This window comes from Peromyscus californicus, unplaced genomic scaffold (assembly GCF_007827085.1).
Source record: "Peromyscus californicus insignis strain IS unplaced genomic scaffold, ASM782708v3 Scaffold_4__1_contigs__length_199733344, whole genome shotgun sequence".
Lineage (NCBI taxonomy): Eukaryota > Metazoa > Chordata > Mammalia > Rodentia > Cricetidae > Peromyscus > Peromyscus californicus.
Genome location: NW_026294562.1, coordinates 52,966,182 through 52,992,244, shown reverse-complemented (window position 1 = coordinate 52,992,244; position 26,063 = coordinate 52,966,182). Strand labels below are relative to the sequence as shown.

The 26,063-nt window shown below is 39.6% G+C and overlaps 1 protein-coding gene across 1 annotated transcript; it reads left to right on the top strand.

Moving 5' to 3' along the window:
• The first annotated feature begins 1,812 nt into the window (after window positions 1-1,812).
• Window positions 1,813-25,048, top strand: LOC128094557 (solute carrier family 22 member 19-like). The gene is made up of 10 exons (XM_052712984.1): window positions 1,813-2,214; window positions 5,282-5,385; window positions 5,738-5,892; window positions 5,994-6,162; window positions 6,717-6,840; window positions 11,058-11,187; window positions 12,486-12,689; window positions 14,110-14,218; window positions 23,628-23,831; window positions 24,988-25,048. The coding sequence occupies exons 1-10, from the start codon at window positions 1,813-1,815 to the stop codon at window positions 25,046-25,048; spliced, it is 1,662 nt and encodes a 553-aa protein (XP_052568944.1).
• The last annotated feature ends 1,015 nt before the right edge of the window (window positions 25,049-26,063 follow it).

Genomic DNA, 26,063 nt, shown 5'->3' with positions numbered 1-26,063 from the left:
AATGGTTTTTCAAAAGATTTTTATTTTATGTGTACATTTTGTCTGCATCATGACTGTGTATGACTTGTACGACTGGTTCCCATGAAGGACAGAAAACAGCATCAGGCTCCCCTGGAACAGCTGTTAGACAGATGTAAGCCACCATGTAGGTGCAGGGAATCAAATCAGGGCCTTGGAAGAGCAACCAGTGATCTTAACAACTTTAGCATCTCTCCAGCCCCCATTCAGGGATTTTTTACACTTTTGATTTTTGTATGCTTGTTTTGTTTTGTTTTTGAGAGAGAAAAATCATGAAGTTGTGTGGGTTAGAAGGGGAGAAGGATCTGGAAAGTTTTAAGGGGATGAGGAAAAAGCATAATCAAAATATATTAGGTGAAAACAAATAAAAAGAAAGCAGGCTCATAGAAGATATAAGTAGGGTTAAGTTCAGAGTGAAAAAGGAATAAAGAATGCCCAAGAAGTGACATCAAGAGAAAAGAATGTTAGGTCAACGTATACACTGTGTGTTAAAGCTCATGTATGCGTCAATGTAAAAACACAACACTAATGAAAGCAGACAAAGAAACACACTGGACCCAAATACGAATGACCAGAGCTCAGGACTATAGAGTTTGCTTACGCCAAATCCCATGTTCCTATCTGGTAACAGTTTCCTGCAGTTTATACTTATGAATCAGGACATTTTACATCAGATAAGCAGGTCACAGAAAAGGGGGAAAATCTCATCTATGGGCCTTGGGGGCTATCAGATGACATTATAGCCTTTTGGTTGTTAGAAAATGGGTGATCAGTTTGTAGATTCCAAAGACTTTGCCTAATGGTCATAAAGTCATTTGCTTACAAATAGGGAGGACAATAAATCGTTATTAGGAGGGTGAGAGATGGCCCAGAGTAATTCAGCTCTGCACCTGCAACATTCCACCCTCTCTACACCATTGAAGTTCTAATCATTGAATAGCCTTTATAGTAGCAGCTTCTTTCCAGGAAATTTCATTCACATGTGTATATATATATATGCCTAGGTAGGTAAGTGTGTATATTATACACAAAGAGATCAATTTAAAATAGCAGCATATACATCATTGTGTGCCTCACTATTATTCATGGAACTGTAAGATCTCCAACACTTATCTTTCGCTTGCTGCATTTCTGGTATTAGAACACAAGTGATCCTCACATTTACTATCTGAATCATCAAACTTCTATGTGAGCTGTCTTTGTCCAGCCTCTCACAACTATGAATATGTATACAGTGGGAATGAATTGATCTAAATCATGTCAGATAGCAAAGGTGGGGAATTGCACCATAATTCTTTTCCATTAACTTCCAGATTCTTTTCATTAACGCTGTTAAACAGATTCAAGATGAAGCAAAATTACTCCCAAGGAACAGAAAATGAAAAATGCTCCACTGCAGTTCCTGGAAATTTGTATGATCTACCAATGACTTCATGCCATGTAACAGATTAACTCTGGTTTATTTTCAAGGAATTACAGGTCATTTTCCAGAGTTTACAATGGGGGTTGGTGCTCAAAGTTTCTAATAAAGTAAATGTTTAACAGACTGGATTACAGAAAAAAATATTAGCAGAATTTTTCGCTTACTTGTTATAAAACAGGTCCCTCCCTGATTCCAACAACACAACAAATCACAGTTCTATGACTGGTGTGACGTGAAGATGGACACATTAAGAAGAACTCAAAAACAACCCTATGTAGTGTGTTTCTGTGAAACAGAACTTTATTTCAATATTTATACTCCCCTGGGTGTAAGCATTTATGCTTCCCATTGGAGACAGTCATTCAGCCTCAATGGCCTTTCAGGATCTCTTGAATCAAGTCGGAAGCATGGGGAGATACCAGATCCTTCAGATGGCTTTCCTTCTGATTTGCAGTGCCATGGTGGCTCCTCATGTTTATTTGGAGAACTTTACTGCAGCCATCCCTGGTCATCGCTGCTGGGTCCACATCCTTGACAATGACACTTTCTCTGACAGTGACAGTGGAACCCTGAGCCAAGATGACCTCCTGAGGATCTCCATCCCACTGGACTCCAACCTGAGGCCAGACAAGTGCCGTCGCTTTGTCCAACCACAGTGGCATCTGCTTCATCTGAATGGCACCTTCTCCAATGTGACAGAGCCAGACACAGAGCCCTGTGTGGATGGCTGGGTGTATGACAGAAGCACCTTCCTCTCCACCACTGTGACTGAGGTAAGTGACTTCAATAATATCACCCCCTCAGTGACTTCATTACTACAGTCCGGCAATAGCACAAATAGTGTATGTTATTGGAGCTGACTTACTGCCTGGTTAAATGCAAGAGTCTTATTCAATAATTTTAATGACTCAAACATAAATAAAGATGTATGTTTCTGATCCTTTTGTTCAAGTAATGAGCTCATGTTAAGAAGTAATACTTGGAAGGAAATTAGACAACAGGACCATTTAGCAAAATAACAACAGTAGCTTCTTCCTCAGGATCAATCTCCTTCTATGTCATGGGATTCTAAGTGACTTTACATTTTCAGACATGACTTTCTTTCTCTGTAGAAGGTCAAATCCAATCAGAAATGGTTGTTTCATATAACAGTTATGTCACTATTGCACCAAAGACCACACTGTCATGTAGGTTGGTATTGTAGTGTGTAGGGTAAAGTACTAGGTAAGGCCATTGATATCCTTTTTCTACCTACAGTCTACATAGCAACATCTGCAACTATGAAAGGCAGCCAACAAGGAGAAAGTGTCCAGTTTGGTTTGACAGTGTTCTCCAAGTCATGCAAAAAAAAAATGTGTGTGCTGTCTTGAGGAACAGGGTCTTAACATTTAGTTACTGTAGGTAACCATGAGCAATAGTAACAACCTGTGTAGTTTTGGAGAACTGTGGGACCTCTCTGACTTGTAACTAGTATAACATTATTCCGTATGCCTGGCACTGGGATTACTGCTTTAGATCACAGGTATTTTTCGAGCATCATTGTCCAACCAAGTATTGTACTTCCTTTCAAATTCCTTATTTTAAATTATATTTTGAAATTAGCTTACTCAACAGGGAATTTGCGTAAAGTTTTACAGACACCCTTCAGAGAGATGCTGGAGGGAGGTGTTGGAGGGAAGAATGAGAAGAATGGAAGTAATGTGATTATATTTCAGTTTAAAATTTTTAAGATGAAGAAACATCCTTATACATGAACTCACAGAAATAGTGGTTACTTGCACAAGACCAGCACAAGGTCAAGCCAATCAAAATGCCAGCATAGATTGGAACAGAACTCAGAAGGCCCCACTCCTAGCTGAAGATCTATTAGGAGTTAATGGTTGCTAGGGGAAGGACTATTACCCTGCTTTGGGGGATGGCCAGTACTAGGTTACCTATGCTCCAGTGCACATACAGGCAACATTAAGCAAATAGTAAACTATAGAAAAAAAGATAAAGGACATGAGGTTTGGAAAGGGATGTTTTCAGAAATTTTGGAGGTAGTTGTAGGGGATATAAAGGTTGGATATAAGCATTCAAGGCTACCATGCAGCATAAAGGTAGTGTGTGGTTATCATATAAAGATTGTCTTTGTATATCAGCATAAAGTTGATCTTGGTAAATTTCCATACTTTAGCATTACTTCATTGCTCAATGGTCTTAGCCTCATCCTTCCACCAGGTCCTCCATTGTAATTGGGGACCCGTCTTTAAGACAGCTGTAACCAAATCAATTCAGTCTTAAGGGATAATTCTATTACAAGTTGACCATGACTTTAACATCAGCTTCAGATATGTGAATGTATACCATATGAGACTATTGCTTCTTTGAATCTCCTCAAATCTAACATTTGCACACGAATCTGATCAGCTCATGCACACTGGGCAGTTCCTGTAAGGTTACTGGATGAATTAAGATTGGCTGTTTGAAAGACTTAGGCTGTTTCTCCGTAATGTTATAATGAAATGTTGAGATTGGTTCTCCTTTAAATTCCTTTTTCTGGGTCTGAATATCTCTATAATCTGTTTTAATAAATTTTTCGAAGCTTTGTAAAAAAATCGATAAAGGTTGGATATTATCATAGAGCTTTGTATACATGTATGAAATTTCAAAGAATAAATTAAATAATAATCAGAAAATATATGTAAAAGACATAATTATTGTGTGTCTAATTAGTTTAAGTGCCCAAGTGTTGTGACAAGCAAGCACTATTCAGATTTGATTTAAATTTAAAACATATAGGAGGTTGTACAAAGCCACAGTTGTGACTACATATGAAGGTCCATGATAGAGTGCATCTGCAGCACTTGTGAGGATCAACATTCAGTACTGACCACTGCAAAAAAAATCCCAGTAGTTCACATTTTCTTATAGACCAGAATGTGGGTAATTGCTAGGACATTGCACCCATTCAATGACCCTGAGCTCCATCCTCTGTATTGCCAAAAGTTTACAAGTAAATAAGTAAAACAAAAACAATGATCAGGCTCTAGCTGTGCTGTACTCTGAGAGGAGTCATAGAAGAGGCTGTGCACTGAAGAATAGGATCTGGTAAGAAAAAAAATTAAGGTTGATTAATCATTGCATTCTAGAATCACTGTAAACAAATTTCTAAGAGGTCTTATTAAATAAAGAACATAGAGCCAAATATAGGGGTGAACACTAAAAGATCAGAGAAACAGCACAAGCCTTATCCAACCTCACCTTGCCAATTCCTCAGCTGATTTTGTTTGCTCAGACTGAAAGCCTCTGAGTCCTCATCCAAATAGATCTCAGATGAACTTCTGCTAGAAGCTAAAAACTAAAAAGGCTCTATTTCCTGGTCCTTATGCCTTATATACCTTTCTGCTTCCTGCCATCACTTCCTGGGATTAAAGGCGTGTGTCACCATGCCTGGCTGTTTCCAGTGTGGCTTTGAACTCACAGAGATCCATTTGGAACTCTGCTTCTGGAATGCTAGGATTAAAGGCAAGTGCCACCACTGCCTAAACCTATCTTTCATATTATGGCTATTCTGTCTCAGACCCCCAGATAAGTGTGCACAATATATCAACCACAGGCCACATTTGAGAATTCTTAGCACAGGTTACAAATAACTATAACCTATACAATTACAGAAAGACTACTGGGAACAGATTTATTTTTTATATATATATATATATAACTGGATAGTTGAAATCATGTAATAATGAAAAGGGAAGCTAGAGAGGAAGATGGGTTCAGTGGAATGGGAAGCTCATGTTGAATAATTTTGAACAAATTACAGTGACAGGCTGTCATGCTGATTTCCTTCTCTTCCAGTGGGACCTGGTATGTGGATCTCAGGTACTGGGTTCAGTGGCTAAATTTGTGCTCATGATTGGAATTTTGGTAGGAAGTTTCCTAGGTGGCCATTTATCAGACAGGTGAGTGTCTGTGCTTTGCAGTTCTCTCTACATATGAGTATTTTCATCATCTACAACTCATTCACTCTAGAAAACAGTCATTGCAGATTATGTATTATTCCTCTGGGTGTAACTTTGACCCTAGAGATCACGAAACACAAACAGACATTTGAGTTGGTGTTTAAAAGTCTGTGTGTTGTGTTGACACAGAACTAACATCCTGTTAAACATGGAAGAGGTCAAGAAAGATTAAGAGACAAAGAAAAACATGGTTTAGAGAAAAGTTAACTACAGGGATTACACAAAATGCTTCCTGTCTGTTCTTTTTAACAACTGCATTATTTCCCTGAAGGAGTCTTTGTCTTTTCCTCAGGTTTGGGAGGAGATTAGTCTTCACATGTGCTTTACTGAAAGTGGCCATCACTGGGACCTGTGCAGCTTTGGCTCCCACCTTCTCCATCTACTGCTTACTTCACTTCCTGAAGGGGGTTTGTGTCACACCCATATACATGAATAGTGTTTTGCTCAGTAAGTCAGAGCTTTAGATGGACATTGTTCAAGCTTTTGTTTGATGTGGATGTCCTTCCCACCATTAGTAGAAATCAAGATTCATTTTTCTTTCCTTTCAGTGGTAGAATGGACAAGCCCTAAATTCAAAGCCTTGGTGACAACATTGACACTGTGTGCTTCCAGTTTTGGAAAAATAGTAATGACAGGCCTGGCATTTGCATTTCGAAACTGGCACCACCTCCAGCTGGTAATGTCTGTGCCAATATTTTTCTTCCTTATACCCACAAGGTATGAGCTTTCTTTCCTCCTCTATGTTTTGCACTCCTGAGATGACCATGTCCATTAAATTGGCACATAAGAAATGCATTTGTCACTGCCTCTGTGAGCTCATATATGTGTCAGTCCTGTTGCGTCTGGAAGACAATGTTTCATTGTATCCTTGCTTCTCTGGGTGATATAATTAGGAGAAAATTATTCTTGGGTTCTTAATTTAGGGAACAGACATATGATGAATAAATATTCCCTACAGCCTAACAAGAAATTTGGAGATTATCTGGAGAAACATCCTTCACATTCTAGTTCTATGACCTCCATTAAAACTTGTTTCCAAGTGAGGGGGACAGATCAATGTGACTCAAGGTCTTCATTCTAGGAGTGCAGATGCACTGCAAGCCTGAATAATTTCTGGTTTTCCTAGGCAATGTACCCCATGATATAAGATTATACATTTTGTTATAACTGAATAACTGATAGGTATTCGATTTTAACACAACTATTCAAGAATAAATTTAGTACAGTAAATGACTTCTTGAGAATTTATGAACAAATATCTTGTTGAGTAGGTGGCTGTCAGAGTCAGCTAGGTGGCTGATTGTGAACAACAAACCCCAGAAGGGCTTACAAGAACTTAGAAAAGTTGCATGCAAGAATGGAGTGAAGAATTCTGGAGATGCCCTAACCATGGAGGTGAGCATAATGCAAACTTGTTATGGCATAAAGGAAATACAAGCTTAATATGTGTATGAGTTAGTGTCCAGGAAACAATGTGCCATTATTAAATCATTGAATACAGTTCTTTCATTCAAAGAGGACTTTGTATAAAAAAAAAAAAAAAAAAAAAAAAAAGAAAATCCTTCCTTGATGATTACTTTCACTTTTAAACTTCTTATTAGGATATAGAAGTTATATATAATGCATTGTCTGAAATTTTATGCATGCATATAATGCCTTGATTTATTTATTCCCCCTCATTATTACCAAACCTAATGATTCTCATATACTTCTAACTAGTCCTATTTCTACCTTCTAATATCCTATCAATCTTTTTGTATCTTCTTTTTTGTGATCTAATTTGTCTAGTTTAGGTCACTTAAAGAAACATGTTGAGGATTTACCACAGTAACATGGGCAACTTAGATGTGGGTACATGACTGAACAAATGTCTATTTATCTCTCAGCAACCATTAGCTGCCAATATATCCTCAGGAGGGAGTATGGCTTTATGAGCCCCTATGCACTAACAATTACTAACTACATACAGGTTGTGAAATGGAGATGGGACTCATGAGCTCTTCACTCAATAATGTTAGCATTCAGACATGCCCCTTGGGGACCCGCCCAGCATCCTGACAACATCATCTTGTGTAAAGTCCTCTTTAAGAGAAAACCCCTCCCCCTTCTCTCTCTCTCTCCCTTCCTTTCTCCAGTCAGAAAAGGCACACACACACACACACACACACACACACACACTCTATCTCTCTCTTTGTGTCTGTCTCTGTCTCTTGATCCTCTCTTCTTTCTCCATCCCTCCCTCTCACTCTCTTTCTCTACCCTCTCTTTCAGTCTCTCTCTCTTTTCCTCTCTTTCCCTCCATTCCCTTATCCCTTTCCCCCAATAAAACATTCCACGTTGGTGCTGTGTCTGCATGGTGTGAGTGACTTTCCGCCATGCCCCCTTGGCTGCTGCCGGCCATGTCTGCATGGTGTATCTCCTTCACCTGCCTTGGAGCACATTGGCTAAACCCACCAAGGACTCTCTCCTGCCATTTTACCAAAAATATACCATCTACCTCCACAGACGGTATATTGACTGGCATAACTTTGGTAAGTCTTATGCAAGTAACCACAGCTGATGAAAGTTCATCGTTCAATGCATGTCTATAAGATAGAACCACACATTTTCCACCACTTCTTCTAGACCTTTCCTCCCCCTTTTCCATGGTGTTTCTGTAACTGGAAGGGGTGATAGAGACATTTCCTTAGAGATAAACACTGAATAGTCACTTACTTTGACAATTGTGAGTCTTCAATGACTTCTACTCACTAAGTACAAAATCTTTATTAAGGCTGACAGGAGGTCTAACCTATGGCCATGAACAAAGATATTTAAAGACTACTTAATTTTTTAGTGCTTAGAAGATTCCATTATGAGCCCCAGATGCCAGACATGGACCTTCAGTATTAAATGTTTTCATTTCTGAGGTTCAGTCCTGCATAGGTACAGTCATTTGTTCTTATATCCCCACACTTCTCTTTTGAAATAGGAACATTTATTCTGTTCCCTTGAATACTAGAAGTAAATCATCTAGTTTATTATGTAAAAGTTTGAATTATGAAGGGAAAAGCATTGTTGACATATTTTATTGATTTTCAAAATAAAGAAGTATTTCACAGGGCACTGAGAAAAAAAGAGACTCCCTTGAGTCTCAGATGAACCTTGGACTTTGGACTTCTAAATGATTTGTATTTCTCCATAGACTAATTCCTATCAGAACATGGAGATAAGAGTTAGAAAGTTATGGCTCAAAGGTGATGTGTTCTGATGTGAAGCTGACAAAAAGTAGAGCTGTGGTGGTTAATTGTGATTGTCAGCTCAACAAGATCATCTAGGAGAAAACCTCCAGGCACATCTGGAAGGGATGACTTAGTTTAGTTCACCTCTGGTCATGCCTCTGTGGGATTATCCTGATTATGTTAACTGAGGAGGGAACATCCACTCTAAAGGACAGAAGACCAGCCCTGAACTTGCGTCTCTGAGTATACGAACAGAAACCTAGCTCAGCATAGGCACTCATGACTCCCTCTTCTTCACCATGTCACGACCAAATGCTGTGCAGTCTTGAATTTCCTCTGTAAATAAATTAGTGCACTGCTTTGACTTCAGCTTCCCTCACACTTTCAGAACATGGTCAGAATACTGCCAGAATTTATTATCGTTTTTTGTTGTTCCTCAAAAGGGAAAGATAAATGTTCTCCTCCCAAATTCTCAATGATATGCCCTTTCCCATCTGAAATCTCAAAGAGAAGACCTTCACTGTTAAGATTTGTATCAGCATCAGTATAGTGAACTTCCAAAGAAACATTCTCTCTACCCTGCCTCTGAAAACTCTCCCAAAATCCACCACCAAACCACAACACATGGTCTACACCATGGTCAGATTTTTTTTTTAAATTTTATTTTATAATTTAACTTAATTTTACATATCAGCCATGGATTCCCCTGTCCTCCCTGCTACCGCCCCCCCCGCCCTCCGCCCGCCCCCCCCTGCACCTCCCCCCACCATCCTCCCAGCCCACCCCCATTCCCATCTCCTCCAGGGCAAGGACTCCCCTGGGGATTCAGCTCAACCTGGTAGATTCAATTGAGGCAGGTCCAGTCCCCTCCTCCCTTCACCCAGGCTGAGTAAAGTGTCCCTGCATAGGCCCCAGGTTCCAAACAGCCAGCTCATGCACTAAGGACAAGTCCCGGTCCCACTGCCTGGGGGCCTCCCAAACAGTTCAAGCTAATCAGGTGTCTCACTTATCCAGAGGGCCTGATCCAGTTGGGGGCTACTCAGCTATTAAGAATAACAACTGCACATATGGCACCCAATTATTTTGTTGGCAACATTTGCTTTGCTATGACCAAGATCAATGTGACCAAACCTATAAACAGAAACAACAAAATGGAATAAAAAGGGTTTGGGCTCACGGCTCACAACATTCAGTTAATCATAGTGAACAGGCATGGCAATACTGAGACAGGACTTCGTGGCAAATGCTCATCACATCATGGTGGTGCCTAACCAAAGGCAGCTACCACCTTCAAAGCCCCCCCACCATGAGGTTAAGATTTACCTCCTGAGAGCTCCTCAGCCTCTGAACATACAACCAGCCAGAGACCCAGCATCTCAATATCACACTATGTATTCTTCAAGGAAATATCAGAACTTCAAAATGGACATAAAGACCTTGAAAGGAATTCATTTTTCTGTGTTTATTTTTCCATCAGTGATGGGAATGACTAAACATGGGGTGCTCATTAAAGAAGAATGAGACAAAAAGAAATAAAGCAAAGAAAACCGGCAGACATGTGCACAAACACATGAATGCACAAATCAGAGAACCATACTAAGTTGCTATATCATTCAAATTCTTTATGATATGAATGGAGATTTGGACCAGAATATAAATAACTCTTTACTTGCTGTCAACATTCTGTAGCCACCTACTGTTTAAAAGGTCCTCTCTAGATATAACAAAAGTTTCCTTTAACTCTTGGCTCTCACTTCTTAACATTTTTATTATGCTTGCCATAAGTCTCTTGATGTCTGTGTTTTCAATAGACAGAAGTAGTTGTAGTAGAATATTTTAAGGTGTGTTACTTCTGTTTATATTGCATTTGTTTCACTCTGTGAAGCCGTGTTATCATGCCTGTATAAAACACCTGATGGTTTAATAAAAAAAAAAAAAACTGGCCAGTAGCAACGCAAGAGAAGGGATAGATGGGGCTGGTAAGCAGAGAGTATATATAGAAAAAGAAAACTGGAAGAATAGATGGAAGATCGAGCAGCCGGAGGAGGAGGACTCCAAGGGCCAGACATCCAGCTCCACAGCAAGCAACAGAGTAAGAGTAACATTTACAGAAGTTAGAGAAAAAGAAAGGCCCAGAGGTAATAGGTAGTCAGGTTATTTTAAGTTTAGAAAGCTGGCCAGAAACTAAGCCAAGCTAAGGCCAGGCATTGATAATTAAGAATAGGCCTCCGTGTGGAGTTTATTTGGGAGCTGGGTGGCGGGCCTCCCAAGAAAAGAGTGAGAACAACAACATCTAGTAGATTCTGGCCTGGTATTCTGTGAGTGCCCAGTATGCTCCAAAATGGTCATCATTTTGTGAAAACTAAACAGTTCTTGATGCTCTTCCTGAAGGTTGTGAGAACCACCATGAGGGGAGAGCTGGAGGCAACACAAACAAAACCTTCTCTACGTGACTTATTCCGCGCCCCCAACTTGCGAAAGCGTGTGTTTCTCCTGTGCCTTTTGAGGTACGCTTCATACAGTGACTCTTAAAACAGTAGAGAGATGAATTTTCCCAACAACAGAGTTGAAGATAAAAATGAGGGATTTCTGTATGTGGTGGTATTCTAGAGGTTTGGAATATAGAAGCACAGAACTAACTATAGAGTGAGGGGTATTTTTTTTTACAGCACCCTGGCAAGGTTGTCAATGCAGACTTACGATGAATCTTCAATCATGTTCCAGACTTCTCTGCATTTGCCATTTGTTATTCTCCATTTCAAAGGAAATAAAATGTCTAATGTAAATCACATATGTATATACATTTCAATAATATATACAAATGTAAAGTGATAATATCCTCACTTGGGAAAAGCCCTGTTAAGGACCCAGTCCACTTGCAAATGAAAAATTAGTTTTCTCCAATGGAGTCTCACTAGGGAAACAAACCACTCTTAAGGGTAGGCCCTATTCCCAACAGTACATGGCCAGCACAAAAAAACCACAATGGTATCTTTGGAGGGTTTTTTGTTTCATATTGTTGTGTCAGGGCATTTTTCTAATCTTACAAATCATTTCTGTATACATTATGGCTTCCTGTGTTTGTATAGGATCCTGTGTGTGTGAACATGTGTGTCTCTGTATCTATATGTGTTTGTTATGCTTTACTCTTTTGCTCTTTTGTTCTATCTGTTCCTTTGTCCTATTCAGAACTGTTTTTGTTTTATCTCACCTTAGTTTATTATGATTCCTTAGATGCCTGTGTGCTTTCTAAAAAGAGACAGAAAGGATGTGGACCCACATGGAAGGGAAAGTGAGGAAGAACTGGGAAGAGTTGGGGGGATTTAATCAGAATATGTTATATTAAAATATACCTATTTTAATGAAAAGAAGCCATGAAGCTGGGAGTGGTCAGGATGTGCAAGTGGGCTCGGGAGAAATTGTGAGGAAGAATTAGGGAAGAACATCATCAAAATACATTGTATTCATTTGTGAAAGAATTAAGAAAATATTTTTAAAATTAAAAAAACTTTATAATCTTCACTAAGATCAAGTTAGAGAAAAAAACTCTTAAAAGCTGATTGGATCTATCATGCATTTCACAAATACTCTGCCTCTCCTTAAAATTCCAACAATAATATGTCCTGTCAGGATACAATGATTTTATGATGATTATTACATCTTCGCTCAAGTAAATACAAATAGGTCAAAATACAGATAGGCCATCATACTTTAACAACTAACACTATCTTCTTGAGATGATCATCTTCTTGGCTTTGGACGTCAACTCTAAGTAGTATGATGTGACTCTCCTCTTTTTTTCTTACAGATTTACAATAGCAATTCCTATATTTGGCTTCAGCATCCATCTCCAACACCTGAAAAGTAATGTCTTCCTAATGCAATGTCTCTCTGCTGCAATGTCCATCCCAGCCTGTGTTGCTGCAATGTTTTTACTGAACCACATTGGCCGTAGAATAAGTCAACTCTTTCTCAGTTTCCTGTTTGGAATCACCATCCTGGCTATAGTGTTTGTTCCTGAAGGTAAATAAAGAGCTTACAGTGAGAGAGGAAAAAATATCCAGTCCCTTTCATCAGTGTTTTTCAGGTCCTACTTATCAGAAAAAAAATACATCCAGAGATTTTTCTGAAAGCAGACATTTAGGAACTTTCCTCCATTCAGACATTGAGAGAAAAGCCAAAATCAGTAAGTGGTTTAATTATAAAAAGTCTAATACATTCAAGAAGTATCTGGGACATTGGAGCCATTTATTCCCAAGTTTCTACAGGTCAGTAATAAATCATTTATGCATTGTTCAAGTACATTTTTGATTAAAATGTAATTACATCATTTTCTGCTTTATTGCCCTCTCTCCAATCCCTCGGAAGTATCTGCCCCTCCCTCATTCATTCTCAATGACATTTCATAGCAGTCATGTGGTTTCAGCTCTTATAATTCTGATCCCAAATGATCTAAATGTACTGTCACATCCTCTGTCCCACTGAATCTTGTTGCTTCAACTTCAGTGACAAGGTGTTTCCCAAACTGTATGAATGTAGTCATGACTCTCGGGACACTGCAAGTACAAACCTAATTTGGAGATTTGTATCAAGATAATAAGCATTGCTTGTGTTGAAGTACAAACCAATTGCAAGGAAGTAAGAGTGGTCTAGGCAGCAGGACTGCCAGGCTGAACCTGGTGGTGTTATGTGGATGTGGGCAAGGAGCACAGTTCCCAGGCAGTCCTGAAGTTTTGCTGAAGCTCGGGACTGTGGTATGTTTTAAAACTCTGCACAACTCTTGAATGTCTGTAGCAACTCCCTTATTCTTGAATCATGAAACACCATTTCAAATCAAACTGATTCCCAGCTTGCCACATCTCTCCTTCCATGGCACTCTTCTACCATATTGAAATAGAAAATGAATAAATATCTCATGTGCATATTTGGAGTCAACCAAAATGCAAGTGCCATGAGATATACAACTTCTATTCTTCTAATTTTTATTATGTTTTTATAACATTTCCTTTGGTTTCTGACATTCATGCAGGTGTAGATAGAATGTACTATGGTCAGGTTCATCCTCCATCATTCTTATCCATGGCACACTCCTGAATATTCAAATGCCTACACAGTCCTCTGTAATTTCCCCATGACAGCCCTACATTCTGTTGGAAGGACAGTGAGATGCTGGGTAGAAAACAGGAAAGTCAATGAGTATCTCCTTGATTCATCAAGCTCTCTACTTCTGAAATGTGTCAGAGAATCCAGGTGTAGGAATACAGTGAACCACAGTGTTGATTCTCCATAAACCAGTACATGCAGCTGGGTCACCTTCCTTAAATTATTACCCACTGAGGACTTTTCCTCTTGCAGTTTCTCCACTCTGTATTCCCCACTTACAAGTGGAAAGTGAATTCCTTCACCTCAGAATGACCACTGTCCCTGATTTTCCTCTCCACAGAAATGCGGACCCTGCGTGCAGTTTTGATAACACTGGCAGGAGCAAATTATGTTGTGATTGCTGGCAGTAATATTCTACACTCGAATGAGCTACTCCCCACAGTGATCAGGTACATGACTTGGTGTAAACATCTGGGTAGTTATCAACAGCAATCAATAGTAGTGATTACAGGAATGACTAAAGTTTCTAAGAAGTTTGCTTTTTGCAAGATAAATTAGTTCAGATGTCATCCAGCTGTATCAACTAATAAAGATCTCATGGGGATATTTGGAGCTACCCAAAACATAAGTGTTATGAGAAATAAGACCTCTGTCCCTTTCATTTATAATTAGGTTTTTATGACATTTATTTTGTTTTAGCAGTTTCATGCAGATACAGACCGTACTGTGGTTGCATTCACCCTCTATCACTCTGACCTGCATGCCATTCATGCTGAATTCCTTCTTCTCAGCTGGTGCCACATCTACCGTTGCATCTTTGTGTTCCTGTGGGGGGGTGTGCATGCTCACACATGTACACATGCACTTGAGCACTCCTGCATGTGCTCATGTACATGCCTTAAAGTGGGTGTGAGCAATGGATCTGGTCATCACATTTTCAAATACGTTTTCATCCCTTTGTTCCCTCTTCTGCAAGCCGTTCTTCCTGCCAGTAGAACCCCTTGTCCTCGTCATTTCAGATCAATGCCAACTTCTCAGCTGATGCTGTTTCCTCAGACTGAAAGCCTCTCAGTCCTCATCCAAATGGATCTCAGCTGAACAGTTGCTAAAAGCTTAAAAAGACTCTAGTTCCTGGTCCTCACACCTTAGATACCTTGCTGCTTCCTGCCATTACTTCCTGGGATTAAAGCCATGTGTCTTTCCCAAGCAAGACATGAGATCTCAAGTCCTGGGATTAAAGGTGTGTGCCACCACGCCTGGCTTCTATGTCTGTCTAGTGGCTGTTCTGTTCTCTGACCCCACATAAGTTTATTGGGGTGCACAATATATCAACCACAAACGTACTTTTCTTTCTGAGCTGTGTGATTTCATACATCTAAGTCCATCCATTTTCCTACAAATGTTGTAATTTCATTTTTCTGGAGAGCAGAGTAGTATTCCATTTTTATATGTATTTATACAGCACATTTTCATTAACCATTCAACTGTTCCAGAACAACTACTTTCATTCCAGTTCTTTCCTATCATAAATACGTCAGCAATATACATGAGGGTGCAGATATTTCTATAACAGTATCTGGAGGTCTAAGGGTTTATGTCCAAAAGTGCAATTACTGGGTCCTTTGGTAGTTATAGTCTTAACTTTTTGAGAAATCTCCAAACTAATTTCCTCAATGGTTGTATTAATTTGTACCATACCAACAGTGAATTAGTGATCCTTTCTCAGCACATTTTCTCAAGTATTTGTTGTCAGATTTCTTGATGACAGTTATTCTGATCAAGGTGAGGTGATATCTCAAAGTAGTTTAAATTTGTCTTTCCTATACTACTAGGGATAATGAACATCTTTTAAAATACTCTTGGCCATTTATGTTTCTTTCTTTCTTTTTAAAAGCTATCTATTCAGTATATTTGCCCAGTTTTATTTATTTGATGTTTAATTTCTGCACTTTATAAATTCTGGATATTTCATCGTTTTCTGAAGTGTAGCTGGTAAAGCTTTTCTCCAAAGCTGCAGGCTTTTGTCTCTTTACTCTGCTAATCATTTCTTTTGCTGTGCAGAAATTTTATTTTCACTTAGTCTCATCTGTTGGTAACAGGATTTGATTTCTGTGTCATTGTTGTTCTATTGGTGTTTGGAAAGTTGGCTTGCCTCAGTATCTTAAATGGTCTCCCTTATGTTTGTTCTAGACATTTCAGATTTTAGGTTTAAAGTTAGAGGTGTTTATTCAATTTTGAAATGATTTTTACACAAAGTGAAAGAATCAAGTGTTATTCTTCTGCTGATACTTGGCTAGCACCATTGGTTGAACAGGTTATCCTTTTTCCAGTGTTAATTTCTTCCTTCCTTGTCAAAACTCACTTTGATTTTTTTAGCATACTTTTGTCATTTTATTTCCATATCCTCTATTCTTTTCCATTGGTCTTCTGTGTCTGCTTTTATGTGAGTCCCAGGCAGTCTTTTTCACTATAGCTCTATAGTGTAATATGAGACTGAGTATTAGAATACCCCCAGCATTGTTCTTACTCTTAGGATTCCTTTCACTATTCACAGCCTCTTGTGGATCCATATGAATTCTTGTATAGTTTTTTTCTAAACATGGAAAACATAACACTTGAATTTTGATAGGTATTATATTTATTCTGTAAATTAATTTTAGTAGTATAGCCATTTCCACAATATTAATTCTGTTAACTCAGGAATGTAGAATGTCTTCCAATCACCTACCTTCTTTTATTTCCTTCATACCTTTAATTTTCATTGTAGAGGTCTTTCACCTCTTTGGTTAGATATATTCCTAAATCCTTTTTTGGGGAATTGTTTTGAATGGGATATATTTACTAGTTTCTTTCACTGAGAGTAGACTGATAGTATAAATAAAGGCTACTGACATTTTATAATGATTTCTGTTCTGTGACATCACTGTAAGTACTTAGTAGGTCAAATAGTTTTCTGGTAGAGTCTTTTAAGATCTTTTGTCAAGGTCTGTCAGAATCCAGCGCTGACCTGTCAAAAGGCTCTTGGGGGAAGGAGAGGAGAATGAGGGAGTATTAGATAGAAGATAAGAGATGATAAGAAATACAGAGACACAGGATAGCTTCGTGAAGGCCCGGGGTCAATACCCAGTCACTTGGAGTTTATTCCAAAAAGCTTTTTATACAATGCCAAGGAGCAAGGCAAAAAACCTCCCCCTTTCAAGATCAAACCTCAACGTACAGCCAAGTGCAGACCCTTCAGAACACCTGGTAACCATGCCTGTGGCCAAATCATTTCATTATGCAGCCATAGTAGGTAAAGCAAGCTCAGATTCTCTGACCTTGAGTAAGGTCTTAATAGGAAGCCTCTGTGGACATCCACAATCTATTAAGTAAAGAATCATGTCATATGCAAATAGGGACAATTTGACTTCTTCCTTTACTGATGTTATCTGTTTTATGTGTTTCTCTTGTCCTAGTTGCTATAGCTAAAACTTCAAGCACTATATAAAAGAGAACAGTATGTGCATTCTTGTATCATTCTTGATTTTAGAAGTATTGCTCTCAGTTTTTCTCCTTGTAATTATTGTATGTAGCCCTTATTATTTTGAGGTATGTTCCACATATTCCTAAAGTTTCCAGAACTTTTATCATTGAACCATAGTGAACTTGTGAAGTGCCTTTCCAGCATCAACTGAAATAACTATGTGATTTGTGTCCTTCAGTTGGTTTATATGGTGTATTATGTTTTTTTCCTCAATTTTTTTTAAAATTTTTTTTATTCTTTTTTTTTTTTATTTTGCAATACAATTCAGTTCTACATATCAGCCATGGATTCCCTTGTTTTCCCTCCTCTCACCCCCCTCACCTTCCCCCCAGCCCATCCCCCATTCCCACCTCGTCCAGGGCAAAGCCTCCCCCGGGGACTGAGATCAACCTGGTAGACTCAGTCCAGGCAGGTCCAGTCCCCTCCTCCCAGGCCGAGCCAAGCGACCCTGCATAGGCCCCAGGTTTCAAACAGCCAACTCATGCAATTAGCACAGGACCCAGTCCCACTGCCTGGATGCCTCCCAAACAGATCAAGCCAATCAACTGTCTCACCCATTCAGAGGGCCCGGGTGGAGTTCTGGGAGTCCAATTAGTGAGAAAGAAGAGGGTTTATATGAGCGAGAATTGTTGAGTCCAAGGTTGGATAAAGCACAGGGACAAATAGCAAAACAAATGGAAACACATGAACTATGAACCAATGGCTGAGGGGTCCCCAACTGTATTATCTTTTTGACTTTTGAACCAACCTTGCCTTCCTGGGATGAAATCCACTTGGTCACAATATACAATCTTCTTCATGTATTCCTGAATTCAGTTTGCAAGTATTTTGTTAAGATTTTTCATATGTTAATCAAAGAAATTGGTCTCCAGTTTTCTTATTTTTTCTTTCTTTTATAGTGTTTTTACATGGTTGTGGTATCAGGATATTACTGGTTTTATTAAATGGATTTGATAATACTCCTTCATTTTCTATTTTATGGAACAAATTAAGAAGGGTGGGTCTGGTGTCTTCCTTGAAAGTTTAATGGAATTCAGCAGTGAATCCATCTGGTCCTAGGCTTTTCTTTGAGGGAAGACTTTTAATAACAGTTCCAATCTCATTGCCTGTGATGGATCTGTTTAAGTTTTCATGTCTCAGGGGTTTAAGTTTGGTAGGTGATATTCGTTTAGAAGTTCCTTTACCTCTTATAGATTGTCCAATTTTTCAGAGAATAAGTTTTTGCAATCAGTTCTAATGATGTTCTGTATTTCACTGGAATCAGTTGCAATGACACACTTCTGAGCTCTGATCTTACTAATTTTCATCGTCTCCCCCTTTGTTTTTGTCAGATTAGCTAGGGGGTTGTCAATCTTATTAACTTTTTGAAAGAACAAACTCTTTGTTTGGCTTTGTAAACTGTTCTTCTAATCTCAATTGCATTAATTTATTCATTACTCTTTATTATGTCTTGCCATCTAGTGTGTTTAGAATTGGCTGCTTGTTGTTTTGAAGACCTATGAGGTACATGATTGAGTATTTAATTGATATGTCTCAGATTTTCATATGAAAGTTTGTTGCTATAAACTATCCTCTTGGGACTGCCTTGGCAGCATTCCAGATGTTCTGATAGGATGTGTTATCATTTTCACTTGTATCTAGGAACTTTTTAATTTCCTCTCTGATTTCTTGGTGACCAACTGTTCATTCAAAAACGTGTTGTTTTCTCATGGACTATGGGGGTCATGCCCCTCGACAGTCCCCTCCCAGAGTCTGGGAAGAATCTACAACCAGATGATAATTAATCTTTGATGATAAGAAATGAATCTATGTGTGCAAAACTCCTTACACTGTGTCAGTTCTCTCTCTTCACAGCTTCAATTCTGCTCTCATGCCTAGCTCCTTTCTTGCCTGATTTCTTTTTATATTTATCTGCTGTCTCCTCTAAATTCTACCTTAATTCTCTCATATTAGTTCTGCCCATCTAAGTTCATCCATCTAGTTCCTTTCCATCTTAGCTCATCTCCCATCTCTCTTTTTTTTTTTTTTTTTGAGACAGGGTTTCTCTGTGTATCTTTGTTCCTTTCTGGGAACTCACTTGGTAGCCCAGGCTGGCCTCAAACTCATAGAGATCGACCTGCCTCTGCCTTCCGAGTGCTGGGATTAAAGGTGTGCGCCACCACCGCCAAGCTAAAGGAATGAAGGACAGTCTACTACATGGAAGAAGGGAACCGAGGTCTTTTCTTTTTCATCTTGTTCTTCCTCATCTTGTTCTTCCCCATCTGGCTCTTCCTCATCTTCCATCTTGTTCCTCTAGTACTCTCTCTAGCCCTTCAATCTAGTTCTTTCCCATCTAGTTCATTCCTCTCCAGTTCTTACCCATCTAGTTCTTCCATTTTCTTTTCTCTTCTCCATCTCATCCTCAAGTTCTCTCTCCCAAAATCCTCCTCTAAGTTTCCTTATACCTCTCCATGCCCTCATCTCTGAATTATTTAGTTATAAATCCAAGCAATGGCAATCCTCTGGCAGAGCAAGGTCACCAGGCTTGATTTCTTGATGATCATAAAGGCAGATAAGAGTTTTCCCCCAGGCAGTGACCATCTGGTAAAGGAGGAGGTCAACTGAGAGCTAATGAATGGTTAGTATATCAGAAAAGGGGAATTTATGAGCTCAAATACATCCTAGAAGTGGTTAGGTAAAAATGTTAGGAGTCTATAATGTTAGAAAGGCTGTATAAGAAAGGAGGGTCTCAGCTAAAATTGCACAAGAAATAAAGCTATCTGCCTGACCTAAGAAACAGGCGTCATTTCTACAAGGGTGTTACCTTAATTCAGGAGATCCTTTGGCCTTAGATGATTTATAGGTATTTTAGATAAATACACTGTTAGGAGTTCTTGGAAGCACACATAGCATTACAAGAAAATCATTGAAGGAACAAGGAAAATATAGACAAATGTTAAATTATCACCAAGACTTCTTAAGCCATGGCTTGACCTTCAGAAAAGTCCTTGAACTTTCAAGTAGTAGCTTTTGTCATAGTAGCTGAATTCCATTACAATTTCCTAGGGCACGAAGCATTATTTAGAGTCCAAGTATGTTTTGTGGATTCTGTAGGTTCTCTTATGGTTGATTTCTGGTTTTATTGATTATGGTCTGATAGGAGACAAGGAATTGATTTAATTTTTCACTTCTTAGATTTGGCTTCTGTCCTATGACATGACCAGTTTTGGAGATGGTTCCATTTACTGCTAAAAAAAAAAAATACATATGTCCTAAATGTTGCATGGAATATTCTGTATATATATGTTAAGTTAAGTTCATCCATAGTATACATTAGCACTAAAGTGCTGTGGGATGGTCTGTATGTCAAATGTGTTGCTGATTGGTCAATAAATAAATCACTGATTGGCCATTGGCTAGGCAGGAAGTATAGGCGGGACAAGGAGGAGAATAGAGCTGGGAAGTGGAAGGCTGAGGAGGAGACACTGCCAGCCGCCATCAGGATAAGGAAGATGTAAAGTACCGGTAAGCCACAAGCCACGTGGCAAGGTATAGATTAATGGAAATGGATTAATTTAAGCTGTAAGAACAGTTAGCAAAAAGCCTGCCACGGCCATACAGTTTGTAACCAATATAAGTCTCTGTGTTTACTTGATCGGGTTTGAGCGGCTTGGGACTGGCGGGTGATAGAGATTTGCCCTGACTGTGGGCCAGGCAGGAAAACTCCAACTACACTAAAGTCTGTATTTATACTTTGGAAGACCTAACTAAATTTGAGAATAGAGTATTAAAATCACTCACTACTATAACATCAGAACCTATAGATATTTTATGTCTTTTTAATGTTCATTTTATGGAATTAGAGGCTCCAATATTTGGTGCATAAAAGTTTACAATTGTATATTATTTTGTTTACTTGTTTGTCTTATTAATACATAGTGTCCACTTCTATCTCTTCTAAGTAGCTTTGATTTGAAGTTTGGTTTGCATGATAGCTACACCTGCTGGTTTACAATTGCTTGGCAGTTTGTTTTCCATCATTTGACAGTGAGTGTTTTAGTATTTGCTGGATGAGATGTTTCTTGGCCACAACATACATTTGGTTCTTGCTTTTTTAATTCTCTGAATTGTTCTGTGTCTTTTTAGTGGTGAGTTCAAGATAATTACACTTAAGTTTATTATAGAAATAGTTGATATTTCCTAACAATTTGTTAGGTGATAGTCTGGATTTCTGCATTATTGATTGGCCAGAACCTGAAGAAATAAGGATCCCAGATGGAGAGGTGTCAAGAGGGGAGGACAACGGGTGAGAGTATAATGAAGACAGAAAGCTGGGATCAGGAGGTCTACATTAGCTGATGACTCATGACAGCAAGTTGAATGAAAAGGTACAGCATCCAAAATACTGTTTGCAGGGGGAAATGGGACAGAGTCATCAGAAAGCTAACACATGATGGAATAAAGTTAACAAGAACCTAATCAAGCAATGTTGTGAAAAGAGATCACAAGATATGTCACAGACCAATTACAAAGAAGCCTTGGGACTAATAAGACCCAGCTCCAGACAGGACCCTGCCAAGTCTGCCCCTAGACAAGGACACAGAACTAGCATTCTCTTTGTACTTTCATCAAGGCAGTTAAGAAAGGCTTGGACAGGCCTGGATCCCAACAGTTGATATTTATTTTCTTCCTCCAATATTGATTTTGAGGGTTTGCTGGGTTGCGATGGTGGACATAGTTGTTTCTTTCCCAAATGTACTTTATTCATCTGTGTTTTTGATTAAATGTATGCATGCATGTATTCATTTGAAGAAAGCTGCCTCTCATCTCCCTCCTTGCAAATCATTACCTAAGAACTTTCTGCATTGCTCACCTGGTTGTCAGGAATCATTTTAATTTGTATTTGTCTTGAAATGCCCTCATTTCTCCATTAGTTTTGAAACATAAATTTACTGGCTGTAGTGTTTTTGGCTCACAATTGCTTATTTTCAAAGCTTGGAATATTTCATTTGATGCTCTTCTGACTTGTATGGTTGCTGGCAACAAGTCTGGGGTAATTAAGCACTGGGGCCTTTGTATGTGAGTGGAGGCCTTTCTCTTGCTGCTTTCAGGATTCCTTCGTTACTTGTATTTTGACATTCTGACTATAATATATCATGGAGTATTTCTTCTCTTATTTTGTCTGTTCAGAGTTCTATAAACGTCTTGAATTTGGATGTGTGCCTTCTGTACATTGGGGAGTTTTCTGCTATAATTCACTTAATGGTCTGTCTATTCCATTTCCTTTTTCTTTTTCTTCTTCTATATCATGAATTCTTGGGCTGTTGGACATGTCCCAGGTCCCATTGGGATATGCTGTTCTAGTGCTTTTTCTAGGAGGAATGTCTACATGGCTGGGGGACTGAGGAAACATGATGATATTGAATGAGTTGATGAAGTTGTCATGGTTGTGTGCCCGAGGACAAAGGGTGGGGCTAGACACTAAGCACCAAAGTGACCAGCTGGAATCAAATCTTGGCCTTTTAGATTCTATGAACCTGCTGGAGGCAAGATACCAAACTTAAGAAGTGAAATCTGTCTGCTATCAGAGGGATGTGGTTGACACCACAGGACAAAGTAAACTATAGGACTACAGAAATATAGACTCTTGGTCATGCAGTGACCTTTAACACTGGAAACTTCAGAACTCTGCACCAATAATGACCTCAGAGATGACTAAAACCAAAGCTCCAGTTTCTCAAGGGATGCTGGGAACACTGGAGACAACTCTGCACTGAACTCTGAGAGCACTGGGCTGCAGACCAGGTTGCAGGTTCCTCTGTGACCCCGCAATAATGGGAAGCCTGAGTGCCTTGTGCTCTCTGGTCCTGTTGCAGCTGGAGGTCTGATCACTTGGTGATCTATTATCTCTCAGAAACTTAAGGTTGGTTACCCAGAGCTCAGACTTCCTGAAAACTGGAAACCTGAACACCTGTTCCTCTCTGGTCCTACAGAAACACCTAATCTCTTCTCCTTTAGTGATTTTTTTTCTGCCTACTTCCTGTTGACATTCCTAGTTTCATACCCTATACCCATATCACACGTACACACACAAACACACACACTTCCATAAAAGCTAAAATGTAAGATCTGCATGTAAGAGAACATATGTGGTATTTATCTTTCTGAGCACGTTATAAATGACTTTATACTTTGACCTTGACAAAATTACTATCAAATAAACAGAAATTTCCAAAGCAAGTAACCAGTATCTTAAGTTAAAATATGCTGCACATTGAATCATAGTTAATGTAATCACAAATACATTGAGTTCCAGTTTGCTAGATTTTTTTTCTGAATTATGTTTTATTTTCTAGGGCAAGGGCATTAGGAGTCATTGGTACTGTTAGTAATGTGGGAGCAGTCGTGGCTCCTGTTTTAATGACCCTCGAGATGTACTCTGCCTCTTTACCCTGGATCATCTATGGAGTCATCTCCATCCTTGCTGGCTTTGTTCCTCTTCTCCTTCCTGAGACCAAGGATAAGCCTCTGCCTGACTCCATTCAAGATGTGGAAAATGAGTGAGTAACACCTCTACCTCCCACTTAAGGGGACTTGTATGTCAATGGTCTATGATGTGGAAAGCGAAATAGCATTCAGACCATCTCTCTTCCAAGGAATCAGACATTAGGCTTTTTCGCATGTGGTCACTGATCTTGGCATAGGAGTCTGTCCTGTCTCCCTTCATAAGGTCGATGCAAATGGGCGTGGAGCTCTCCAGACACAAAGGCTCGCTCCACTAGGATGCACTAGGAGATGTGTTGATGAATAGGCCAACTGAGGTCTTCTGCCCACTATGCCTTCATGTAAAGCACATAAAGCATATGTGTTAATGTGGTGCCTGTGTAATGGGTATATGTATACAGAGGCCAGAGAAGGGCATCAGATGCTCGACTCATACTTTGCCCATTCTGAGGATTCCATCAATGAACCAGGAGCTGGGATGGAGACTAACGAGTACCAAAATACTACAATTAGAAGCATTTGCGTCCATGCCCAGCTTTTTACACAAGTTCCTAGGATTTGAATTCAGGACCTGCTTCTTTTGCACAAAATACTCAATGCACTGAGCTTACCCATTAAACCATGAAACAGATGTTCTTGCCTTTATTTCACAAGTATGCACAAATAAAAATGGCATTCCATCCTTAAGAATCAGAATCATCTGTCAGCCCAGTGAGTGCTGGCAAGCTGTTTGAAACTGACAGTTTCTGGAGGCTTAGGGGTCTGCCATGATCACTGAATAACTTAGAGGAAATAGAACCAGACACAGGTGACAGTGAAATTTTGCTGTGAGATTCAGATTATCTTGGTTTCATTAAGTATGACAAGCTCACAACAGAAAGAATGACAGGTCAATAATGAGATTAAACAAAAAAGAATGAGCAGGATTTTTAAATGTTGGTATATTTCCTGTGCTCTTTTTCCTTCAAACCCCTTGGAGAATGCTATGACCACCAAGGTAGTAAGTATCAAAGCTGACTCTTAGAGGTTACTAGGGAGGCGTTGGTTTTTATTTCCCCAGATTTACTTAAATCCTTTGGTAGGAATCTTAGACTTTACAAAAGATGATGGGTGAAGGATGAGATTGTTCTTATGAATTCAGGATATGCCTTTATTCTCTGTGTCCTTTCAGGTTCGTTTATGCATTGATGGTATTTGTTGTGTGTGTTCTAGGTGGAAAGGTTCAAGGCATACAAATGAGGAAGGTGCCATCATCAAAGTGACACCGTTTTAAGGAACTCTGAGAATTGGTCTCTGGTCAAATAGCAGGATAAAGAGAAAAGTCACTCAGAATGTGCTGTTCCAGGAACATTGCTAGCTATTAGCAAACGTTTCAATAAATGCTGATGCAAATATGGATTATATTTTATACCATTTTTCTACATTATTATATATAAAACACCTATAATTATTCACAGTAAGAAATGTGGAGATGACACACACACAAGTGCCTGCCCTCGTCCCACAGATTGGGGCAGCAGATGCCACTACAATGAACAAATGTGTGATGGAGACATGGGAAAGACAGAGTATGTGGTAGAGATGGGAGAGAAAGAGAAGTAGAGCAGTTCATGTGCTGTGGAAGAGGTGGAGGTTCAAAGGCTGTGAGGAACAGACAGATATGAGGAGCCTTTGCTGCCTCTTGAAGCCATGCTGATGTCCTGGGGCCCTGCTGTTACTGGGACCATACTGATTGAGTGGCCTGTGCTGCCACCTGAGGCCATGGGGATGTCTGGGCCAGGGCTGTCAACAAAGGCCATGTCCGGGTCCCTGGTCCTGTCACACCTGGGGTCTGTGTGGATGTCCATGACCCATGTTGCCACTGAGAACCACTCAGATATCTGTGGTCTGGACTGTTGCTTAATGCCATTCAGATGTCTGGGAGCCCTACTGTCACCGGGGGGCCAAATTGATCTGAGTGTCCTGTGCTGCCTCCTGTGGTCATGGTGATGTCCTGGTGAGGGGCCACATCTGGGTCCAAGGACCAGTTACTGTAGCCTGAGTCTGTGTTGATGTCCATGGCCTGAGTTACCACCAAAGGTCACACAGTACTCCATGGTCTGTGCTGCCACCTGAAGCCATAGTTACATCCAGAACCAGCTGCTACCGAGGGCCATGTTTGGGTCTGTAGCCCTACAGTTGCTGGGGTCTATGTTGATAACTGAGACCTGGGTTGCCACCAAGGGTCGTTTGGATGACTGTGGTCTAGGCTGCCATGAGGATATCTGGGCCTGGGGTGCAACTGAGGG